At 40.9% G+C, this 22,761-nt stretch overlaps 1 protein-coding gene across 7 annotated transcripts in view; it reads left to right on the forward strand.

The window, feature by feature from the left end:
* Positions 1–1,366: 1,366 nt before the first annotated feature.
* The window catches only part of PLEKHA8 (pleckstrin homology domain containing A8), a 110,110-nt gene continuing 88,715 nt past the window's right edge, over positions 1,367–22,761 (forward strand). For 2 of the 7 annotated variants that reach the window (XM_079931441.1, XM_079931444.1), the window contains exon 1: positions 1,367–1,816. In XM_079931441.1, coding sequence (XP_079787567.1) covers positions 1,777–1,816 — 40 coding nt within the window. In that variant the 5' untranslated portion in view covers positions 1,367–1,776. The remainder of the gene's footprint in view (positions 1,817–22,761) is intronic. The other 5 variants (XM_079931445.1, XM_079931446.1, XM_079931443.1 and 2 more) reach the window with 4 other exon arrangements.

Raw genomic sequence — 22,761 nt, forward strand, 5'->3', positions numbered from 1 at the left:
TCACAGTTGGTGAGAGGCCCCCCAATAGTAATTGCTTATTATTTAACTTAGGATATGAACGATAAAGACTTTAACAGTGGTTTAGGTTTCACAAAGTGCTTTCCCGTTCTTCGTGAGCCTCTCTACACTGCCGGTAAGGCAGATTCTTATATCCCATTAAAAGATAAGTATATTTTGGCTAGGAGAGGTTAAGCGTCCTGCTTAAGGTTGTTCAGCCCCAAAAGCAACTGAGCCCCGCCATCAAACCATCATCTGATTCATTCTACAACGCCGCACAACATTATGGCTGCTAATAATTTTAGAGGACCTTAGTGTAGAGGGTCAATAATAGCCTCTATCAAGGATAAGGACGTGCAGACCTCCGCTTTCAAGAAGTAATAATCACAGTTACGAGTTACACAGGCTCATCTTTCTTTAAAATTTTTAATTTTACATTTTTCGCATAATTTCAAAAGCAATACATGTTCATTGTCGATTTGGAAGAAACTGGAAAGCACTAGAGTTTCCAGTTAAAATAAAGGAGCCGAATTAAATTTGAATTAAAGGTAAACAACGAATTCATTGTTCTGTGTTTTTATTTGCTAAATCTGGTAACCTTACACTAAAGAAAAAGAAAGAAAGGAAAAAGATCTCTTGTAACGCCACCATCCAGAAATAATCATCTTAACATTTTGGTGCATGGTTTTGTGACATATGCCTAAAACAATTAGGATCCTATTGTATACTGTGTTTCGTAACCTGCTTTTACCACTGAAATCTATAGTTAACATTTTCCCTAGTCAAATATCCTTAGCACAGTCCTTTCTCACACTTTCATATGCATAGGAATCCCCCGAGAGATCTTGTTAAAATGCAAAGTTCGATTCGGGAGGTCCTGGGCTTGTGGCGAGATCCTACAATTCCGAGAAGCTCCTAGGTGATGTCAGTGCTGCCGTGCGCGGACCACACTTCCTGTAGCGAGGTTTTACAGTTTAGACAACATCTGTTTACGCTCGCTGGCCACCCACAGTATTCTATCGTGAAATTCCCATCATCTCCGTACGCCTTATTGTTGGGTACCTCAATAGTCTTTAAGTGCGTAGGATTAATTAGCCTTGGAATAAGAGTTGAATTCTGAAGACTAGAATCCAGGGGGCACCCTAAGGGGCCACGGTGGCTCCCAAACATCTGGTGATGGAACCCATCTACGGCACCATTGAGTCAGGACTGTGTTGCATCGTGGTCCCAGAGGCCTCCCTCCTCCCTTCTCACCCTGCCTTTAGTCCCAAGCCTGACTCCCAGGACTCATTTTCCCCGCGGGCCTCTCTCACTACATCAGCCATGGCGCCGGCGCCTCTAAACCCCGGGGTGGATTTTGGGAACAGACGCGCAAGCGGTGCACTGAGCATGCGCGAGCGGGCCCCGAGCTCCGTGGGTCGAGGACTCAGGTAGAGCGTCGTGGCGCCGCCAGCAACCAGCTCCTTCACTCGGGACATTTGGGTGGCTTCAGCCGCCCCTCGGACCCACCCAGTGCCTTGACCTCCTTGAGGACAGCGCGCCGGGCCCGCCGCGCCGGGCCACCGGCCGGCTGCGTCCTCACGTGCGGAGGCCGTCACAGTGACCCCGCCCCCGGGCCCGGGATGTGAGGCCCGCAGGGTGTCCCCGCACCGGGCCTAGGCGCCGGGAGTGGCCGGCTCGGCAGCGCCGGGCAATGGCCCTGCTGCCGGTGCTCCTCGCCTCCTGGGGCCTGGGGCAGTGAGGGGGCCGGCAGGCGAGGGCAAGGTGGCCGCGGGCGCCATGGAGGGGGTGCTGTACAAGTGGACCAACTATCTGAGCGGTGAGTGGGAGCCGTGCCAGGGTTCTGGTCCTTTGTCTGAGCCGCGGGAGGGTGGCGTCGGGACGCGCCTTCGGGGGGTCGGGGTCACGGTCCCTCCTGAGACCAGAGAGGCCTGCGCGGACCGGGAATGTTTCCCCACAGCAGTTCTATGTCTCCCGTGCTATACAGACACAGCCCCCTGTAGGGGCTGGGTGAGGGCCGTAGCTTTCCTCACTTTGAGGAAAGCTAAGAAATCCTGAGATGTGGGGTGACTTGAAAGGCACGATGCCCTCGGTGGCAGCGGGAGGGAGGCGCTGATTCCCGCAGTGGGGTCCTCTGGGAGTCTCGAATTCTGGCGAAGGAGCTTGTCTCAGAAGGTTTCAAATAAATGCCAGCAGTTACCTGGAATCCCAGAGGTGAAAGGTCCTTTTTCAAACAAAGTCCCCAGAGCAAGCACTTTCCCTTTGTCACCTGCAGAGTCATCCGAGTGCAGACCAAGGTATCAGAGTTACGTCTCAGTTCCAAAGTATGCACAAGGTTTTTGGTTTTCTCACTGGGCATTTCTTTTTGTTTTACAGACTCAGAAATTACCGTAAAATAGAACGCAAGCATTAGCAACTCTTTTCTTGTCCCGCTGAGCAGAATGGCTTAAAAATAGTATCCCACTCCCTTTCCAATTTGTGGAAGTACTTCATGTTTTGAGAAGGTCATAACTATTTTTCAGCTGCGAATATGATTCAGGATGAGCATTTTCATAAATGAGTATATAAATAAAAGCCTTCTGTGTTCTGGAAACTGTGCTAGGCACTTTTTTGAAATTAAACTTTTTATTATGGAAAATGAGGTGGGCACTTAAAATTTTAATAGCAATGTATTTGAAATGAGAAACATTCCCAGTGTCTCTTAGAGTGGCAGAGATGTATTTTCCCATCCTAGGGGACCATAGGACAGTTTTTTTTAAGGTTGTAGTGTGATCCTCTGGGGGTGTTTTAAGGACATTTGTGTCTGGGAGGAGCAGTTGGCATAGTGACTGATGAGGTTCTAGAGCACAGCCAGAAGTGCACCTGTTGGGTATACCCAGAATCTCTTCCCTATGCATAGTGTGGTTGCAAATGAGTTCTGTTTATTTTTCTTGTGATCATTAGGAGAAACTGAGTGAGGAGGGGTGTCTTAGAAGACTTGCCCTTTGCTTCAAGGACCTTCATTTGATGTCAAGAGATTGTATTTGATGTGGATGCCTCATGGCTGGACTCTGGTGAATGTCAGAGACTAAGTTCTCCTAACCTAAAGGGAGGGTGCTTGATCAAGTAATTTGCTTTTGAGGTATCTCTAAGCTCTAAGATGTATAATCTTATGCCCTTGAATGAAATTTAGTCGCTGGTCTTGGTCTTTCCCCCCTTTCCATCACACACACCTTTTAACTTGTTTTCTTTCATCCTCAACACTCTTCCTTCTTTTGTTCCATCTCCCCCGCTCCTTTTTTTTTTTTTTTTTTTGCCTCTTCTTTCTTCTTCTCCTCCTCCTTTATATAGAAGGTTTAGTCTCTTGGTACTGTACCTACTTCCTGGTCATGAAATATCTTTTTTTCCCCTTACTGTTTTTATGTATCCTTCAATAAAGCAAAATTTCTCTAGAAGGATCTTTTGGAATCTTTATCATGTGGTGCCTGTACCATCTGTTCTGTTGGAAAAGAGTCTACTTTTTTCTGCCCCAAGTAAGAGAAGTTAATTTTGTGAGTGATGCCATAGTGGAAGCCCTAAAGAAAAGGGGCGCTGGAGCCATTGCCAGAGATGACTGTCCTTACATCATGCTGCTTGTTCCCATGGCCCACAAGCCACCTCTCTGTGGACAAACTGTTCATAGAAGCCCGTCACACTGGGTATACTTAGAATTACGGTTCAGCACATTCTCTTTCCTTAGGAGATACATTTACTTTGGAAAGGAACGGTAATAGTCTAGGAGGAGCAAATGCATTTTTGTTTCTTCCACCCTTTTATGCAAGTTAGTCTCCCCAAAAGAGCATAGTGTGAGTGTTAATGACAAGCTTTGACGAAGACATCACTAATTTTCTTCTCCTGAAGCTTGTTTTTAAAAGTAACATCTTTTTTCTTATGGTTTTGCACATAGTAATTTAAAAATACATGTAATATCAGTCTAAGTTTTTGTTCATTTTGAATTTTTCTCCGAAGGGAGTACATGACCCGTTTGTGTAGTTTATTTCCGTCATGTCCACAGCTTGATATGGGATGCCTTATGTCCAAATTTGACTGGAGAGGTTAGAGAAACAGTTTATCAGCTGATCCTTTGAATCCTTGGTGGATGTTGTTAATTTCATTCACCAGCTACTGGTGTGCTGGGCTCTGTGCTAGGCACAGGGCAAAAACAAGACAAACACTGATCCTGCCTTTCTTGAGCTTACAGTCTGGTGGGGGAGACAGACATTCATTGGATACATGGTTGGAAGCAAGTTCCAAGTGTGTGTGATTTGAGGGGAGAGGATGGGAGAGGCTAGTCTGTGTCGCTGGGTAAGGCTTCACTGAGGAAAAGATTTAAGCAGAGCCTGAAGGATAAACAGAAGCTGGGTAGATGGTGAGGCCATAGCAGAAGTGCAGTTGGAGGCTATAAGGAAAAGCTTTTTAGGCTCAGGGAATGTCAGTGTGAAGGCCCTAAAGCAGGAAAAAAACTGGTAAGTGTAAGGAAAGGAAAGAAGACCCACATGGCTGGAGAGCTGAGAAGAGGCTCCAACAAGACTGCAGGGATGGAGGGCAGGCCTGAAATTGCAGGACCCCATAGGCTGGTTTAAACACTGTGGAGTGATTGTGCATGCACGTGCATGTGTTTGCGTGTGTGTAAGAGAGAAATGGTGAGATTGTTTAAAAGCTCATTTTGGTTACATTTATTGTATTTTGCCAAATACTGTAGTTATTTTGTGAGCTTCTCTTGCCTCTTGAGTTAAACTGTTAGGTATCAATTACTGAAAGTTGGAAACATCCATCAAGCCCTGAGAATAGCAGTATCTAAATTGCTCACATGAGTGTGCTGCTAAAATACAGAAAGAGAAAGGAAGAAAAGTCTCTTTTCCCTAATCTATTAGGCAAACTCAGGTACCCTGTGCTCCATCAGAGGAAAAGGAAAAAGAAAAAGAGCTTCTGTGTATTTTCTTCAACATGCTGAGCCATCCTGCCTTTTGTGCAGTAGAACATTGGATATTCTGGGATTTAGTGTCCAGCCCTCTCTTCACATATTAGAAGATTAAGCCCGGAATGGAAAGGGGGTGGATTAAACATTTTACAAACACCTGCATTGTATGAGACATAACACTAGGCACTGTAAGTTTGTTACTTGTATCTTTCAAGCCCTAAAAGTTAGTCAAGGGATATTATACCTGCTTGGTTATACATTAATGCTCTATAGTAGAACACTAGTTGAGTCAAAGAGTCCTAAAGTCTAGTGCCGGCTCTGTCACTGCCAGCTGCAGTCACTTTATCATTCTGAGCTTGAGTATCTTCCTCCATAAAAGTGATGAGATTTACCCATTAATAATTGTAAGAATAGTAAAAAAACAAAACCAAAAAAAATACTTAACACTTCTAATGTTCTAGGCATTATTCTAAATATTTTACATGGATTAACTCATTTAATCTTTGCAGCAATTTTAGGAAGCAGTTGCCTTTATTATTCCCATTTTCCAGATGAAGACATTGAGGCACAGAAAGGTGGAGGAAGGAACTAGCCCAAGGTTGCACAGTTAGTAAGTGGCTCCAGTGTCTGTTTTCCATTCATTACATAATACTTGTAAAGGTCCTTCCTGCTTGATCGTTATATAATTCTAGCTGATTCATAATGTGCCTATATTTAAAGTATGTCGACCTAGAATAGCAGACTTTATTTGGGGGTGGGAGGTGGGGAGGAATTCAGGAGTACGGAGGACTTTGCCTGGTGTTGTGCATATGTTTTGTCACAATGAAATTTTCTGAGCTGTGCTCTGAGCTTTCTACTTTCAGTTTTAGGTCCCTTTCCTGCCCACTCAGCACACAGGAGGGCTTCTGCCATGAGCTGTAGCCGGTTGCAGGCTTCTTGGGCCCTTCCAGTGCAGTAAAACACAAGCACATTGCAGCACTGCATTCCAAAAATAACAAAAGCTTGCATCATGCTCACCAGATGGTTGTCTAAGGAGGTGCTATAATTTTGCTTACCCCCCCAGGTGGAAGAAGGTGATGCTTGTCCATATATGTTTGTACTGTGTAAACAGTGCCAAGAGGCCATCTGGAATGTGAGTGATTCAGAGCAAGATTCTCATGGTCTCACTAGTCAACCTTTTTTTTTTTTTTTTTAACATCTTTACTGAGATATGAATTAACCTCTCATGAATTTCACCCATTTAAAAATATACTAGTCAAGGGCTTCCCTGGTGGCACAGTGGTTGAGAGTCCGCCTGCCGATGCAGGGGACACGGGTTCGTGCCCCGGTCCGGGAAGATCCCACATGCCGTGGAGCGGCTGGGCACGTGAGCCATGGCCACTGAGCTTGCGTGTCCTGTGCTCCACAACGGGAGAGGCCACAACAGTGAGAGGCCCACATACCGCAAAAAAAAAAGTTAAAGTATACTAGTCAATGGTTTTTAATATATTTACAGTGTATAACCATCACCACAATCAATTTTAAAACATTTGCATTATCCTAAAAAGAAATACCCGTTATCAACCATTCCCCCCACCCCCTCTTGCCCTTGACAACCACTAATTTGTCTGTATAAATTTGCCTATTCCAGACATTTCATATAAATGGAATCATACATTATGTGATCTTTTGTGACTGTCTTCTTTTACCTACTGTGATGTTTTTTTGGATTCATCAGTGTTGTAGCATGTATCAGTACTTCATTCCTTTTTATTAACAAATAATTTTCTATTGTATGTATATATCATTTTGATTGTTCATCAACTGATGAACATTTGAGTTGCTCCATTCTTTTGGTTATTATGAGTAATGGTGCTGTGAACATTTGTGTCACATTTCTGTGTGGACGTGTTTTCATTTCTCTTGAATATAAACCTAGGAGTAGAATTGTGGGGTCATGTGGTAACTCTTTAACAGTTTGGGGAACTGCTAAACTTTTCCAAAGTGGCTACACCATTTTACATTATTGTTAGTAATGAAAGAAGTTTCCTGTTTCTTCACAGCCTCACCAACATTTGTTATTGTCTGTCTCTTTTATTATATCTATCCTCGTGAGTGTGAAGTGGTAGCTCAGTGTGGTTTATATTTCCCTAATGACTAATGATGTTGATCATCATTTCATGCGTTTATTTAGCCATTTGTACATCTTCTTTGGAGAAATGTCTATTTACATCCTTTGCCCATTTGTTAATTGGGTTATTTTTTCATTATGGAATTGTTAGGGCTCTTTATTCTAGATACAAGTTTCTTATCATATATTATTTGCAAATATATTTTCCTGTTCTGTAGATTGTCTTTCACTTTCTTATGGTGTCATTTGCAGCACAAAAGTTTTAAATTTTGACATCTGGTTTATCAGTTTTTTTCTCTTATTGCTTGTGCATTTAGTGTCAGATCTTAAACCTTTGCCTAACCCTAGGTCCTATTTTTTTTTCTAAAATTTTTTTGTAGTTTAGCTCTTACTTAATCTCCCTGAGCCTCAGTTTTGTGACAGCAAGAATAATAGCCATACTAGATTTGTTATAAAGGTGAAATGGATCGCATATATGAATGTGCCTTGTACATAATTCACTTCAGGTTAGGTTTTCCTGGTTAATGATACCAGGGAAAAAATCAGTTTGTATCGCCTCTGTGTGAATTGTGGCTCCTTGTGGTTTGTGAGAGTATATGTATCCTGAATTCCTTAAATCGTCCTTTTGGGAGTTGGAGGGGTATAAATTATAAAGGAAAAGATGCAAATAACCCATCAGAATTTTGGAAGTGACTCTACAGTCCTATGACAGTCATCCTTGTGGATGAATGGTGATTACAGATCATGTAATTCTGTGTACCACTGGTATGTACTTTTGCTCCCAGCAAAAATTAATTAATAATTTGTTAAGGAACATAAGAGATGTGAAACCATTGCCTCATTGCCACTGCATCAAAAGAAATACCCATCTTCCCCTTGATTCTGATGTGTGATGTGACTGGAGATACTAGGAGTGATCCGTGGAGTATTATGTGATTGAAGTGGTCTGTGGATGGAAGAAGCCTGGGTACCATTGTTCTCAGACTGTACTCTCAGTGTTTAATCCTCACCACTTCCTGTTACGATTACTTTCATCTTATTTAGAATTGAGCAAAAAAGCTAGTTAAATTCCATTAGGAATAGATTTGAGACCAAAAAAACCAGCAGTGGAGCTATTTTTGTATGCAAGACAGATGAATGAGACAATAGGGAAGGTGAGTCCAAAAATTACCATGATGGTTGGGCATTTTTCTCCCCAGATCCATTTTCTAGTTGGCCTTGGAGGGTATAAAAGTACCAGGAGAGAAGGAGAAATGGATAATACAGAGTTAGCCAGAGAGAGGGCTGACTGTTCTCAGTATTCCTATCACATCAGAGGAAGCAAAATACCATTTGCTTGAGAATCTATTCCATGTCCTTCAGGTAGAATTGTTCCTATATAGTCCAAGACAAGGATGGCTCTGTTTTGATCATTAGATATCAGAGAAATGGTTTCAGCAATCTACTTTTAACATGGTCTAATAGCCCCCAGTCAATCTTTCATTTACTGAGAATAAATGATTAAAAAACCCTGCTTATCAACTTCTTACCAGACCCTATGTGGGTTGTTGGGAATACTGTTTTGAGTACAACATGATCCTTGTTCTCAAGGAGGTCATAGTCTAGTGAACATCTTTCTCAACTACAAAAATGCCCTTCCAGATAAATTTGTGATTTTGACCTTGAAGCGTCTATGGGTTATTCTGAGACTGGCTTGACAAGGCTTAGAGGGACCACATTGCATATAGCTGGTCCCTAGGTGTAGTTAGATGTTACCTATCACCCTCGGGTGTCTTTACTGGAATTTTAAAGGCAAATTTGGGGCACCCCTGACCAGTAATGTTAGTCTTTGGTCATCCAGGTTGACACCACAGATGTCCTGTTGCTTTTCTGCCTCTGCTGGCCAGTATTTACAACTTGGATGGAGTCCAGCCGTTCAACTTCTGAGGCCAGTATAAGCCGCCAAAAATTAAGAGAAGAAAGTAAGAAAGTGAGGAAGGTGTAAAACTTGAGGAGACAGGCATACCTTTGTCAAGAAAAATGTAGAGAATCCTTTTTCAGGAGTGGTCAGGGAAGACTTCATGGAAAAGGAGGGACCAAAGGGTGGGTGGGATTGGCCTGGACAGAAAGAGTAAGGTGTGAGGGAACAGAAGGAACCCTCAATGAAGAAACCAGCAGGACTAAAAAGGAGGGTTCTTTTCTGGGAGCAGGAGGTTATACTGGGGTGTTGTTAGGATGGGATTAGATTATTAAACCAAGCCAAGCCTGAGCGTTTCAAGTTGGTATTGTAGGGAATCTCTAGGGGTTTCTAAATAGGAGGAAAGGACAGGTAGAAACAGTACTTCAGGAAGATTCAGCCATCTGAAACATGATAAGGGAAGAGGGAAGGTTGAAATACAAGGGCAAGATGATGTGGGAAGGCAAGAGGGGAGGCATTGTTCCCCATTTCACAGATGAATAAACCAAGGTCACGTGCTAAACACTTCACTTAGAACAATACTGCAAATAAGTCCTGAGCCAGGTCTGCCTGACCCCGTGTCCTTTCCATGACTTCATGCCCTGGTGTGGGCATGGTGGAACATTTGAAGCCAGAAGTAGAAATGAGGGTGATTGGGTAGGATTTAGCGATTGACCTGGAGGAATAGGGCAGAAGTGACCCTCAGGCTTGGAGCTAAGATGATAAGCGAATGCTGGGTTTGTTAAGAGAGACAGTGTAGTCTGAAGGAAGATGACATATTAAACCTTGGATACTCAGTTTAGTTCATCTCTCTCTCCAGTTTATAAACTGGAAAATAATGCCCAAAGGACTTAAATGACATGCTCAAGATGGCACATCTGCGACCAGCACTCACCCGCCTGAGAGGCTTGTCTGCTAAGCTGCCAGGGTGGGTGGGGGCTGGGAGCTGGGAGCTGAGGCTCGGGCTTTGGAGGTCAGACCCCAGGGAGAGGACTGGGGTTGGCTGTGTGAACACAGCCTGAAGGGGGCTAGTGCGCCACAGCTAGCCAGGAGGGAGTCCGGGAAACAGTCTGGACCTGCCTAAGAGGCACGAGACCATTGTTCCAGGGTGTGCGAGGAGAGGGGATTCAGAGCACCGCCTAAACGAGCTCCAGAGACGGGCGGGAGGCACGGCTAACAGTGCGGACCCCAGAGACGGGCATGAGGCGCTAAGGCTGCTGCTGCAGTCACCAAGAAGCCTGTGTGCGAGCACAGGTCACTCTCCACACCTCCCCTCCCGGGAGCCTGTGTAGCCGGCCACTGCCAGGGTCCCGTGATCCAGGCACAACTTCCCCGGGAGAATGCACAGCGCGCCTCAGGCTGGTGCAACGTCATGCCAGCCTGTGCTACCGCAGGCTCGCCCCGCACTCCATACCCCTCTCTCCCTGCGGCCTGAGTGAGCCAGAGCCCCCTAATAAGCTGCTACTTTAACCCTGTGCTCTCTGAGCGAAGAACAGACACCCTCAGGCGGCCTACACTCAGAGGGGGGGCCAAATCCAAAGCTGAACCCCAGGGGCTGTGCAAACAAAGAAGAGAAAGGGAAATCTCTCCCAGCAGCCTCAGGAGCAGCGGATTAAATCTCCACCATCAACTTGATGTACCCTGCATCCCTGGAATACCTGAATAGACAACGAATCATCCCAAATTGAGGAAGTGGACTTTGGGAGCAAAGACATATATTTTTTCTCCATTTTTCTCTTTTTGTGAGTGTGTATGTATATGCTTCTGTGTGTGATTTTGTCTGTATAGCTGTGCTTTTACCATTTGTCCTAGGGTTCTGTCTGTCCTTTTTTTTTCTTTTTTTTAGTATAGTTTTTAGCGCTTGTTATCATTGGTGGATTTGTTTTTTGGTTTGGTTGCTTTCTTCTTTCTTTTCTTTTTAATTATTTAAAAACAATTTTTAATATTTTTTTTATTTTAATAACATTCTTTTATTTTATTTCATTTTATTTTATCTTTTTCATTCTTTCTTTTTTTTTGTTCTCCCTTTTATTCTGAGCCGTGTGGATGACAGGCTCTTGGTGCTCCACCCAGGCATCAGGGCTGTGCCTCTGATGTGGGAGAGCCAAGTTCAGGACATTGGTTCACCAGAGACCTCCCAGCTCCACGTAATATCAAACGGCAAAAACCTCCCAGAGATCTCCATCTCAAAGCCAAGACCCAGCTCCACTCAACGACCAGCAAGCTACACTGCTGGACACCCTATGCCAGACAACTAGCAAGACAGAAATACAGCCCCACCCATTAGCAGAGAGGCTGCCTAAAATCATAATAAGGTCAGACACCCCAAAACACACCACCAGATGTGGACCTGCCCATCAGAAAGACAAGATCCAGCCTCATCCACCAGAACACAGGCACTGGTCCCCTCCTGCAGGAAGCCTACACAATGCACTGAACCAACCTTACTCACTGGGGCAGACACCAAAAACAACGGGAACTACGAACCTGCAGCCTGCAAAAAGGAGACTCCAAAAACAGTAAGTTAAGCAAAATGAGAAGACAGAGAAACACACAGCAGATGAAGGAACAAGGTGAAAACCCACCAGACCTAACAAATGAAGAGGAAAGAGGCTGTCTACCTGAGAAAGAATTCAGAATAATGATAGTAAAGATGATCCAAAATCTTGGAAATAGAATGGAGAAAATACAAGAAACGTTTAACAAGGACCTAGAAGAACGAAAGAGCAAACAAACAATGATGAACAATACAATAAATGAACTAAAAATTTCTCAAGAAGGGATCAATAGCAGAATAACTGAGGCAGAAGAACGGATAAGTGACCTGGAAAATAAAATACTGGAAATAACTACTGCAGAGCAGAATAAAGAAAAAAGAATGAAAAGAATTGAGGACAGTCTCAGAGACCTCTGGGACAACATTAAATGCACCAACATTTGAGTTATAGGGGTCCCAGAAGAAGAAGAGAAAAAGAAAGTTACTGAGAAAATATTTTAAGAGATTATAGTTGAAAACTTCCCTAATATGGGAAAGGAAATAGGTAATCAAGTCCAGGAAGCACAGAGAGTCCCATACATGATAAATCCAAGGAGAAACATGCCAAGACATATTAATCAAACTATCAAAAATTAAATGCAAAGAAAAAATATTAAAAGCAGCAAGGGAAAAATAACAAATAACATACAAGGGAATCCCCATAAGGTTAACAGCTGATCTTTCAGCAGAAACTCTGCAAGCCAGAAGGGAGTGGCAGGACATATTTAAAGTGATGAAAGAGAAAGACCTACAACCAAGATTACTCTACCCAGCAAGGATCTCATTCAGATTTGATGGAGAAATTAAAACCTTTACAGACAAGCAAAAACTAAGAGAATTCAGCACCACCAAACCAGCTTTACAACAAATGCTAAAGGAACTTCTCTAGGCAGGAAACACAAGAGAAAGAAAAGACCTACAATAACAAACCCAAAACAATTAAGAAAATGGTGACAGGAACATACATATCAATAATTACCTGAAATGTAAATGGATTAAATGCTCCAACCAAAAGACATAGACTGGCTGAATGGATACAAAAACAAGACCTGTATATATGCTGTCTAAGAGACACCCACTTGAGACCTAGGGACACATACAGACTGAAAGTGAGGGAATGGAAAAAGATATTCCATGCAAATGGAAATCAAAAGTAAGCTGGAGTAGCAATGCAATTCTCATATCAGACAAAATAGATTTTAAAACAAAGACTATTACAAGAGACAAAGAAGGACACTACATAATGATCAAGGGATCAGTCGAAGAAGAAGATATAACAACTGTAAATATTTATGCACCCAACATAGGAGCACCTCAATACATAAGGCAAATACTAACAGCCATAAAAGGGGGAATCGACAGTAACACATTCATAGTAGGGGACTTTAACACCCCACTTTCGCCAATGGACCGATCATCCAAAATGAAAATAAATAAGGAAACAGAAGCTTTAAATGATACATTAAACAAGACAGACTTAATTGATATTTATAGGACATTCCATCCAAAAACAACAGAATACACTTTCTTCTCAAGTACTCATGGAACATTCTCCAAGATAGATCATATCTTGGGTCACAAATCAAGCCTTGGTAAGTGTAAGAAAATTGAAATCGTATCAAGTATCTTTTCTGACCACAACGCTATGAGACTAGACATCAATTACAGGAAAAAAGTCTGTAAAATATACAAACACATGGAGGCTAAACAATACACTACTTAATAACGATGAGATCACTGAAGAAGTCAAAGAGGAAATCAGAAAGCACCTAGAAACAAATGACCATGAAAACATGACAAGCCAAAACCTATGGGATGCAGCAAAAGCAGTTCTAAGAGGGAAGTTTATAGCAATACAATCCTACCTTAAGAAACAAGAAACATCTCAAATAAACAGCCTAACCTTACACCTAAAGCAATTAGAGAAAGAACAAAAAAACCCCAAAGTTAGCAGAAGGAAAGAAATCGTAAAGATCAGATCAGAAATAAATGAAAAAGAAATGAAGAAAACGATAGCAAAGATCAATAAAACTAAAAGCTGGTTCTTTGAGAAGATAAACAAAATTGATAAACCATTAGGCGCACTCATCAAGAAAAAAACCGGAAAAGATTCAAATCAATAGAATTAGAAATGAAAAAGGAAAAGTAACAACTGACCCTTCAGAAATACAAAGGATCATGAGAAATTACTACAGGCAACTATGTGCCAATAAATGGACACCCTGGAAAAAAAGGACAGATTCTTACAAAAGCACAACATTCTGAGACTGAACCAGGAAGAAATAGAAAATATAAACAGACCAATCACAAGCACTGAAATTGAAACTGATTAAAAATCTTCCAACAAACAAAAGCCCAGGACCAGATGGCTTCACAGGCGATTTCTATCAAACATTTAGAGATGAGCTAGCACCTATCATTCTCAAACTCTTCCAAAATATAGCAGAGGGAGGAACACTCCCAAACTCATTCTACGAGGCCACCATCACCCTGATACCAAAACCAAACAGAGATGTCACAAAGAAAGAAAAGTACCGGCCAATATTACTGATGAACATAGATGCAAAAATCCTCAACAAAATACTAGCAAACAGAATCCAACAGCACATTAAAAGGATCATACACCATGATCAAGTGGGGTTTATCCCAGGAATGCAAGGATTCTTCAATATATGCCAATCAATCAACGTGATACACCGTATTAACAAATTGAAGGAGAAAAACCATATGATCATCTCAATAGATGCAGAGAAAGCCTTCGACAAAATTCACCACCCATTTATGATAAAAACCCTCCAGAAAGTAGGCACAGAGGGAACTTACCTCAACATAATAAAGGCCATGTATGACAAACCCACAGCCAACATCGTCCTCAATGGTGAAAAACTGAAAGCATTTCCACTAAGATCAAGAACAAGACAAGGTTGCCCACTCTCACCACTCTTCTTCAACATAGTTTTGGAAGTTTTAGCCACAGCAATCAGAGAAGAAAAAGAAATAAAAGGAATCCAAATTGGAAAACAAGAAGTAAAGCTGTCACTGTTTGCAGATGACATGATACTATACGTAGAGAATCCTAAAGATGCTACCAGGGAACTACTAGAGCTAATCAGTGAATTTGGTAAAGTAGCAGGATACAAAATTAATGCACAGAAATCTCTTGCATTCCTATACACTAATGATGAAAAATCTGAAATAGAAATTAAGAAAACACTCCCATTTACCATTGCAACAAAAAGAATAAGATACAAGGAATAAACCTACCTAAGGAGACAAAACACCTATATGCGGAAAACTATAAGACACTGATGAAAGAAATTAAAGATGATACAAGTAGATGGAGAGATATACCATGTTTTTAGATTGGAAGAATCAACATTGTGAGAATGACTATACTACCCAAAGCAATCTAAGATTCAATGCAATCCCTATCAAACTACCACTGGCATTTTTCACAGAACTAGAACAAAAAATTTCACAATTTGTATGGAAACACTAAAGACCCCGAATAGCCAAAGCAATCTTGAGAAAGAAAAACAGAGCTGGAGGAATCAGGCTCCCTGACTTCAGATTATACTACAAAGCTACAGTAATCAGGACAGTGTGGTACTGGCACTAAAATAGAAATATAGATCAATGGAACAGGATAGAAAGCACAGAGATAAACCCATGCACATATGGTCACCTTATCTTTGATAAAAGAGGCAAGAATATACAATGGAGAAAAGACAGCCTCTTCAACAAGTGGTGCTGGGAAAACTGGACAGCTACATGTAAAAGAATGAAATTAGAACACTCCCTAACACCATACACAAAAATAAACTCAAAATGGATTAGAAACCTAAATGTAAGGCCAGACACTATCAAACTCTTAGAGGAAAACATAGGCAGAACACTCTATGACATAAATCACAGCAAGATCCTTTTTGACCCACCTCCTAGAGAAAGGGAAATAAAAACAAAAATAAACAAATTGGGCCTAATGAAACTTCAAAGCTTTTGCACAGCAAAGGAAACCATAAACAAGATGAAAAGACAACCCTCAGAATGGGAGAAAATATTTGCAAATGAAGCAAGTGACAAAGGATTAATCTCCAAAATTTACAGGCAGCTCATGCAGCTTAATAACAAAAATGAAAACAACCCAATCCAAAAATGAGCGGAAGACCTAAATAGACATTTCTCCAAAGAAGGTATACAGAGTGCCAGCAAACACATGAAAGGATGCTCAACATCACTAATCATTAGAGAAATGCAAATCAAAACTACATTGAGATATCATCTCACACCAGTCAGAATGGCCATCATCAAAAAATCTACAAACAGTAGGGCTTCCCTGGTGGCGCAGTGGTTGAGAGTCCGCCTGCCGATGCGGGGGACACGGGTTCGTGCCCCGGTTCGGGAGGATCCCGCATGCTGCGGAGCGGCTGGGCCCGTGGGCCATGGCCGCTGGGCCTGGGCGTCTGGAGCCTGTGCTCCGCGGCAGGAGGGGCCACGGCAGTGAGAGGCCCGCGTACCGCAAAAAAAAAAAAAAAAAAAAAAATCTACAAACAGTAAATGCTGGAGAGGGTGTGGAGAAAAGGGAACCCTCTTGCACTGTTGTTGGGAATGTAAATTGATACAGCCACTATGGAGAACAGTATGGAGGTTCCTTAAAAAACTAAAAATAGAACTACCATATGACCCAGCAATCCCACTACTGGGCATATACCCTGAGAAAACCATAATTCAAAAAGAGTCATGTCCCACAATGTTCATTGCAGCACTATTTACAATAGCCAGGACATGGAAGCAGCCTAAATGTCCATCGACAGATGAATGGATAAAGAAGATGTGGCACATAGTATACAATGGAATATTACTCTGCCATAAAAGGAAACGAAATTGAGTTATTTGTAGTGAGGTGGATGGACCTAGAGTCTGCCATACAGAGTGAAGTAAATCAGAAAGAGAAAAACAAATACTGTATGCTAACACATATATATGGAATCTAAAAAAAAATAAAAACATGGTCATGAAGAACCTAGGGGCAAGATGGGAATAAAGATGCAGACCTACTAGAGAATGGACTTGAGGACAAGGGGAGGGGGAACAGTAAGCTGGGACAAAGTGAGAGAGTGGCATGGTCATATATACACTACCAAATGTAAAATAGATAGCTAGTGGGAAGCAGCCGCACGGCACAGGGAGATCAACTCAGTGCTTTGTGACCACCTAGAGGGGTGGGAGGGTGGGAGAGAGGGAGACGTAAGAGGGAAGAGATATGTGGACATATGTATATGTATAACTGATTCACTTTGTTATAAAGCAGAAACTAACACACCATTGTTAAGCAATTATACTCAAAGATGTTAAAAAAGGATGGCACATCTGGATGTTATGAGTCTGAACTTTAAGCAAAGTTTCCTGACTATTTTTTTGAGTAAGGTGATGGTGGGACATATTAGAGGGCATTGCCTAGAACAAATAAATAAGACAAATATCTAGTTTAGTAGCCCAAAGCTCACACAAAAGAGGTGACTAACAGAAGATTTTAAAGAGAATTTGGTATCATATATTGCAGTTATAGTCTCCTCACCATCTGCATGCCTGACTCTCCAGAGACTGTCACTCTTTGAGGGCTGGCATTTTCTTTTTTCTAAATCTCCATTCCTGGAAAATTATAAGTGCTCAAAAAAAAATGCTTTCTAAGCTAGTTAATGGTAAATTAAGGAGCCTATAATTTAGCTAATGCTTGGTTATTATCTGTTACTATTAGGGGTGCGTCGTCTTCTTTCCTCCCCAGCTGTAGCAAAACTCTTACTGACTGACCTGACAAAGAAACCCAAAGCTTTGTTATCTGCTGTCCTGTCTGGAGCTCCCCAAGGGAAGCTTAGTCATGATGGAGGGCTCTGATGAGGTAGAGTATAGCTGAACACCCAGGGCTGGACAGTGGACAGTACCAAGGCCATGGAGATCAAAGGTCAATAACTGAGCTTTGTTTCAATTTTAAAATGGTAGATTTTTTTCACCTTTAACATATAGATATAACATTCGTAATATGTGAGGTATAATCATCATATAATTATATGGATTATGAACACAGCAACCATAATTAGTGGTGAATAAATTAAGTCTTGACTCACCACTTGAGAAAGATTGTCAATCCTATCAAGAAATTTAATCTTCCTTTGTATTCTTGACATTAGTTATTTTCTCATGATTATAAGAAAGAATTGTTTCCTGTTACTCTGTATTAAGATAGAGGTTTACAGGTTTTGAAAGCTGAAGGAGACTACTAGAGACTGTTAAGCTCATGCTTTAATTTTGTAGAAAAGGAAACTAAAGCCAAAAGAAGTTAGGGACTTTTTCAACCCTTTTGCTTCTCTTGTTCTATACCTGCTTAATTACAGTCACTAGTTTTTTCTTCTTATGACTGATGAAATAGCACCTTTCCTTCACTTTTTTCTTTTCTTTTGGCCTAAGTTTCTGTAATGGATTTTTTTTTTTTTTTTTTTTTTTTTTTGCAGTACGCGGCCTCTCACTGTTGTGGCCTCTCCCGTTCCAGAGCACAGGCTCCGGATGCACAGGCTCAGCGGCCATGGCTCACGGGCCCAGCCGCTCCGCGGCATGTGGGATCTTCCCAGACCGGGGCACGAACCTGTGTCCCCTGCATCGGCAGGCAGACTCTCCAACCACTGTGCCACCGGGGAAGCCCTGTAATGGATTTTAAAATTTTTTTTATTTTTTGACCACACTGCATGGCATGAGGGATCTTAGTTCCCCAGCCATGGATCAAACCCATGCCCCCTGCAGTGGAAGTGTGGAGTCTTAACTACTGAACTGCCAGGGAAGTCCCATGTAATGGATTTCAATAGCTCCTTCTCATGTTTTTCTGCATTTCTGCATGGCAACATTTCATTATGGATTTTTTAAAGTTCACGGTGTGTAAATGTTTTATTTTTATCTGTATTTTCTTTTTCTGTTTAACAGTAAGATTGTAAACTTCTGGTTTCTCATAACACCTAATCAGCAAAAGTTCTGAAAAGGCTCTGATGGGTTTACAGGAAGAATGATGTACCCTAACATGAGGCTGACTAACATGAGGTTTCACTAAGTGGGCATCCCACTACTTGTTCTATTTGAATGTTGTTTTGGGGCCAACATAGAGTAAGCCCACTGTAGCCTCTCTCCCACTGATTACAATTAAAAGCTCAGAACAGAGTACTAAAAGCAAGTGCTTGAGGACTCTGAAAAGTATAACAACAGACAGACTGGGGAGGGAAGACAAAACTTGAATGATCAACATGATAAAGACCAACACTCTTGAAACAAACAGAAAGGCAGAGATTCTTGGCAGAGAAATATAAACTATTCAAAAGGACTAAAAGGTGGCTTCCCTGGTGGCACAGTGTTTGAGAATCTGCCTGCCAATGCAGGGGACATGGGTTCGAACCCTGGTCCAGGAGGATCCCACGTGCCGCGGAGCAACTAAGCCTGTGCGCCACAACTACTGAGCCTGTGCTCTAGAGCCCACGACCCACAACTACTGAGCCCACATGCCACAGCTATGGAAGCCCGCATGCCTAGAGCCCATGCTCCGCAACAGGAGAAACCACAGCAATGAGAAGCCTGCTCGCCACAACCAGAGAAAAGCCCGTGCACAGCTACGAAGACCCAATGCATCCAAAAAAAATAAAGTAAAATAATAAAATAAATAAATTTATGAAAAAATAGGGCTAAAAGGACATTTTTGAACTGAAAAGTACAATATCTGAAAAAAATTTTTAATCATTCAGTAGATTGGCTTAGTAGAATGCAAATGCAGATGACACAGGAAAGAATCAGTGAACTTGAATAAATCAATAGAAAGTATCTAGTCTGAAGAACAGAGAGAAAAAAGATTGGGAAAAAATGAATAAAAACTCAGGGACTTGTGGGACAATAACAAAAGGTCTAACATTCTGGCACTGGAGAAAGGAGGAGGGGAAAGGGGAAAGAAATTGGTGAAGAAAAGTGGTTTGAAAAAATAGTAACTGAAAATTTCCCAAATTAGGTAAAAGCTACAAATGTACAGATTCAAGAAGCTCAGCAAACTCCAAGCAGTATAAACTCAAAGAAAGACATACCCACACACAACATAATGAAACTGCCAAAAGCTAAAAAAAAAATCTTAAAAGCAGCAAGAGTAGAAAGACACAATACATATAGGGAAACAACAATTTCAATATCTGGGATTTCTTTTCAGAAAGCATAGAGGCTAGAGAAAGTGGAACAACATCTTTAAAGTGCTGAAAGAAAGGAATTGTCAACACAGCATTCTATATCCAATGAAATAGTATTCAAGGGTTACGGCAAAATAAAAATATCCTTAGATGAAGTAAAATTGTAATAAGGAAATCTACAGGCATTTCTTTAAGCTGAGGGGAAGTGGTAATGGGGGAAGTTAGAACATCGGGATTAAAGGAAGAGCAACAGAAATGATAAATATCTTGGTAAATATAATAGACTTTTTCTCCTTTTAATTCTTTAAAATGTGTATGACTATTGGAAGCAAAAACTGTAACATTGTCATTGGGGATATAGTGTTCACTGTATGTATATGTAATATATATGATAACTATAATAAAGTTGGAAGGCTGAAAGGACTTATATGGTTTTAGCTTTGTATGTTTTACTTGAAATGATAAAACAATACTAAATAGGCTGAAAGTTAGATATGTATTTCATAAGCCCTAGAGCAACTAATGAAAAAATACCAAGAGATACAGCAAAAACTCCAATAGATAAATTAAAATGGATTCGTACAACCTGAAAGAAGGCAGAAAAGGGAGGAACAAGGTAACCCTGCACCCCCCCCAAAAAAACCCAGGAAACAATAAAAAATAATAAAATATTGTCCCTAATTCCAACCATATTGATATCTATATCTATATCTATTAAGTGTAAGTGGTCTAAACAGATGAAGTAAAAGATACAGATGGTCAGGGGAAGAAAAGAAGACCGAACTATATGCTGTCTATGAGAAGAGATCAAGAAAGATTGAAAGTAAAAGTATATATGAACAGATGTAAAAATTCTCAGCAAAATATTAGCAAACTGAGTCCAAAAAATATAAAAAGAATTGTACACCATGACCAATTAGAATTGATCCAGGATATGCAAGGCTGGTTCAAATTTAAAAATCAATCTATCACATCAACAGACTAAAAAAGAAGAACCACACGATCGTATCAATAGATGCAGAAAAGGCATTTGGCAAATCACCCACTCATGATAAAAACTCAGTAAAATAGGGATAGAGGAGAACTTTCTCAACTTGATAAAGACTAGCTACAAAAAACCTACAGCTGACATCATACTTAATGGTGAGAACCTAGAAACTTTTCCACTAAGATCAGGTACAAAGGAAGGATGTCCTCCCTCATCACTCCTTTTTAACCTCATACTGGAAGTCCTTTCTAATACAGTAAGGCAAGAAAAGGAAATTAAAACTACACAGATTCGGAGGACTTCCCTGGCGGTCCAGTGGTTAAGACTCCACACTCCCAATGCAAGGGGCACAGGTTAGGTCCCTGGTCAGGGAACTAAGATCCTGCATGCTGTACGGAATGGCCAAACAAACAAACAAACATACAAAAAAGTATACAGATTCTGAAGGAAGACATAAAACTGTCTTTGTTCACCAATGATATGATCGCCTATGTAGAAAATCTGAAAGAACTGACGAAAAAACTGGTACTAATAAGTGATTATAGCAAGGTTGCAGGATACAAAGTTACTGTGCAAAAGTCAATTGCTTTCCTGTATACTGGCAATGAACAAGCAGAATTTGAAATTCAAAACACAATATCTTTACATTAGCACCCCTAAAAATAAAAGACTTAGGTATAAATCTAACAACATATAGGCAAGATCTGTATGAGGAAAACTACGAAACTGGTGAATGAAATCAAAGAAACTTTAAATAAATGGAGAGATATTCCATGTTCATGAATAGAAATAATGTTGTCAAGATTTCAGTTCTTACCAACTTGATCTATAAATTCAATGCAATCCCAGTGAAAAATCCCAGAAAGTTATTTTATGGATATCAACAAACTGATTCTAAAGTTTATTTGGAGGGTTGGGGGCGGGTAAAAGACCCAGAATAGCCAACACGGTATTGAAGGAGAAGAACAAAGTTGAAAGACTGACGCTACCTGACTTCAAGACTTACTATAAAGCTACAGTAGTCAGTATTGTATGGTACTGGTGAAATAATAGACAAATAGATCCGTGTAACAAAGTAGAAAGCCCTGAAGTACACCCGCATAAATACAATCAACTGATCTTTGACAAAGGAGCAAAGGCAGTACAATGGAGCAAAGATAGTGTCTTCAACAAATGGTACTGGAACAATTGGACTTTTATATGCAAAAAAATGAATCTAGACACAGACCTTACACACTTCACCAAAATTAATTCAAAATGGATCACAGATCTAATTGTAAAATGCAAAACTATGAAACTCTTAGAAGATAGTGTTGGAGAAAATCTAGATGACCTTGGGTATTTTGATGCCTTTTTCAATAAAATCCCAAAGACACAGTCCATGAAATAAATAATTGATAAGCTGGACTTCATTAAAGTTAAAAACTTTTGCTCTGTGAAAGACAATATCAAGAGAATTAGAAGACAAATAACAGACTAAGAGAAAGTATTTGTAAAAGACATTGGATAAAAGGACTGTTACCCAAAATACACAAAAAACTCTTAAAACTCAACAATAAGAGAACAAAGAACCCAATCTAAAAATGGGTGAAAGACCCTAACAGACACCTCACCAAAAAGATATACAGATGGCAAATAAGCATAGGAAAACTAGCTCCACATCATATGTCATCAAGAAGATGCAAATTAAAGCAACGATGAGCTACCACTACACACCTGTTAGAATGGACAAAATCCAGAACACTGACAACACCAAATGCTGACAAGGGTGTGAAGCAACAGGAGCTCTCAAACATTGCTGATGGGAATGCAAAGTGGTGATGGCCACTTTAGAACAGTTTGATGGTTTCTTACAAAACTAAACATACTCCTACCATATGATTCAGTGAATTCACTCCTTGGTATTTATCCAAAGGAACCAAAAACTTAGGTCTACACAAAAACTTACGTTCATACAAAAACCTGCACAAGGATCTTTATAGCAGCTTTATTCATAGTTGCCAAAACTTGGAAGCAAGCAACATATCTTTTAGTAGGTGAATGTATAAACA

The sequence above is a fragment of the Stenella coeruleoalba genome (genome assembly GCF_951394435.1).
Source record: "Stenella coeruleoalba genome assembly, chromosome: 9".
In the NCBI taxonomy this organism is placed as follows: domain Eukaryota; kingdom Metazoa; phylum Chordata; class Mammalia; order Artiodactyla; family Delphinidae; genus Stenella; species Stenella coeruleoalba.